General features: G+C 63.6%; 1 protein-coding gene across 1 annotated transcript; it reads right to left on the bottom strand.

Moving 5' to 3' along the window:
- Window positions 1-250: 250 nt before the first annotated feature.
- Window positions 251-1732, bottom strand: LOC137366324 (lysophosphatidic acid receptor 5-like). Its single transcript, XM_068028222.1, has one exon. It carries the CDS (start codon window positions 1605-1607, stop codon window positions 507-509), a length of 1101 nt encoding a protein of 366 aa, XP_067884323.1. The 5' UTR covers window positions 1608-1732; the 3' UTR covers window positions 251-506.
- Between the last annotated feature and the right edge of the window lie 6 nt (window positions 1733-1738).

The raw sequence follows: 1738 nt of genomic DNA, 5'->3' as shown, positions 1-1738 counted from the left end.
CATCCTTCACTGTCGCTGGGTCGAAATCCTGGAACTCCCTCCCGAACAGCACTGTTGGTGTACCTACCCCACACGAACAGCAGTGGTTCTACAAGGCAGCTCACCCTCACCTCCTCGAGGGGCAGTTCGGTAACAAGCGCTGGCCGAGCCATTGCAAGGGTCAATGTCCAGAGTTGGGACGGAGACACGGGAGAGAGAGAGAGAGAGGGAGAGAGACACAGAGGGACGGGAAGCATTAAATTTATGCGTCATTTATTAAAAATATACAATTCTTGATTCAAATCGGCCTCGCTCGTGACTCTCAGTTGCTCCCGTTAAGTTTGCATTGCCCACATCCGATCCCGTCTTGGCTTTGTTCGTGCGACCAGTTCCGCAGCTCCACCAGCAGAGGGCAGCACCGGCTGAGGTTGGCGGGGGGTGGTGGGCTGGGGTGGGCGGAGGGGAGGAGAGCGGGGTGCGAGGGTGGGTATCTGATTGGCACCCCCACCCCCACCCTCCACTCCGCCTCAGATAACACTCTCCCCCCTCCCGTTCATCTCCCCGCCTGGGGCCGGCTGCCCGGCCACGGGGCCCGCCCGTTCCGAGCAGCTCAATAACGCCAGCCTCTGCGTCGCCTGGTTGCCCCCTCCGCCGTGCCTCCCGGTGCCGGCCGTCAAGGCCGTGGCCTCGGTCCCCCGCCTGCTTAGCGTCCTCCGGAAGCCCTCGGTGCTGAAATAGTAGACCAGGGGGTCCAGGCAACAGTTGGCGCTTGCCAGGAGCATGGTGAGCTGAAGCACCAGGCGTAGGAGGACCTTGGAGCCATTGGTGGCCGACTGGTCGCTCTTGGCTTTCATCAGTCCGTAGGCAGCCAGCACCACGTTGTACGGCACGAAGCACACCACGAAGATGACCGCGTTGACCAGCAGCAGGTTGACCGTCTTGCGACGCCTCCGGAAGTGGGGGCTCGCGCCGGGATTGAGGGTGTGAAGGATGCGCGCCGAGCAGTACAGCACAGTGAACAGGGGCAGCAGGAAGCCCAGGATCTCCGCCAGCGCCAGCAGGGGCAGTATCTCCCGGCGCCAGGTTGCCGGCGAGAAGCTCTCGAAGCACCGCACCTGCACGGTGCTGTTGGCGTCGAGGCAGCGGCTGGTGTCGTGCACCAGGGCCACGGGCACGCTGCCCAGGACAATGACCGCCCAGACGGCCGCGCAGGCCCGCCAGGCCACCTTGGGCCGCCGCAGGTGCCGCGAACGCAGCGGGTAGACCAGCGCCAGGAAGCGATCTACGTTGATGCAGGCCAGGAACAGGCAGCTTCCGTACAGATTGATCTGGAAGATGGAGCCCGCCACCTGGCAGGGGACGTCGCCCAGCAGCCAGGCATCCGTGGCGGTGTAGTAGATGCGGAGGGGCAGCGCCAGGGTGAAGAGGAGGTCGCAGGTGGCCAGGTTGGACATGTAGATGATCACCACCGTGTGCAGGCGGAGGACCCTCAGGAAGACCCAGAGGGCGAAGCCGTTGAGGGAGAGCCCCAGGACGAAGACCAGGCTGTGCCACACGAGGTGGAGCCTGTGGATGCCGTCGTAGTCCTTGCAAGATAAAAGGCTATTGTTGTCGCTCCCGTTTGCCATTTCGGCCTGGTGCCTGTCCGCGACCGCAAAGTTGACCTCTTTCAACTGGCACCCAGGAGGTCGGTGGTTGGGGGTCGGGGGGGGGTCTGTGCGGGGTTTTTCCCCTCGAAGCCGGGATCCTCGTCGGAAGG

This window comes from Heterodontus francisci, unplaced genomic scaffold (assembly GCF_036365525.1).
Source record: "Heterodontus francisci isolate sHetFra1 unplaced genomic scaffold, sHetFra1.hap1 HAP1_SCAFFOLD_1082, whole genome shotgun sequence".
Taxonomy (NCBI): domain Eukaryota; kingdom Metazoa; phylum Chordata; class Chondrichthyes; order Heterodontiformes; family Heterodontidae; genus Heterodontus; species Heterodontus francisci.
This window is presented reverse-complemented; position numbering and strand designations above follow the sequence as displayed.

Coding starts and splice junctions, on each gene's coding strand:
- LOC137366324 (XM_068028222.1), bottom strand. CDS start 1,607: ATGGCAAACGGGAGCGACAACAATAGCCTTTTATCTTGCAAGGACTAC.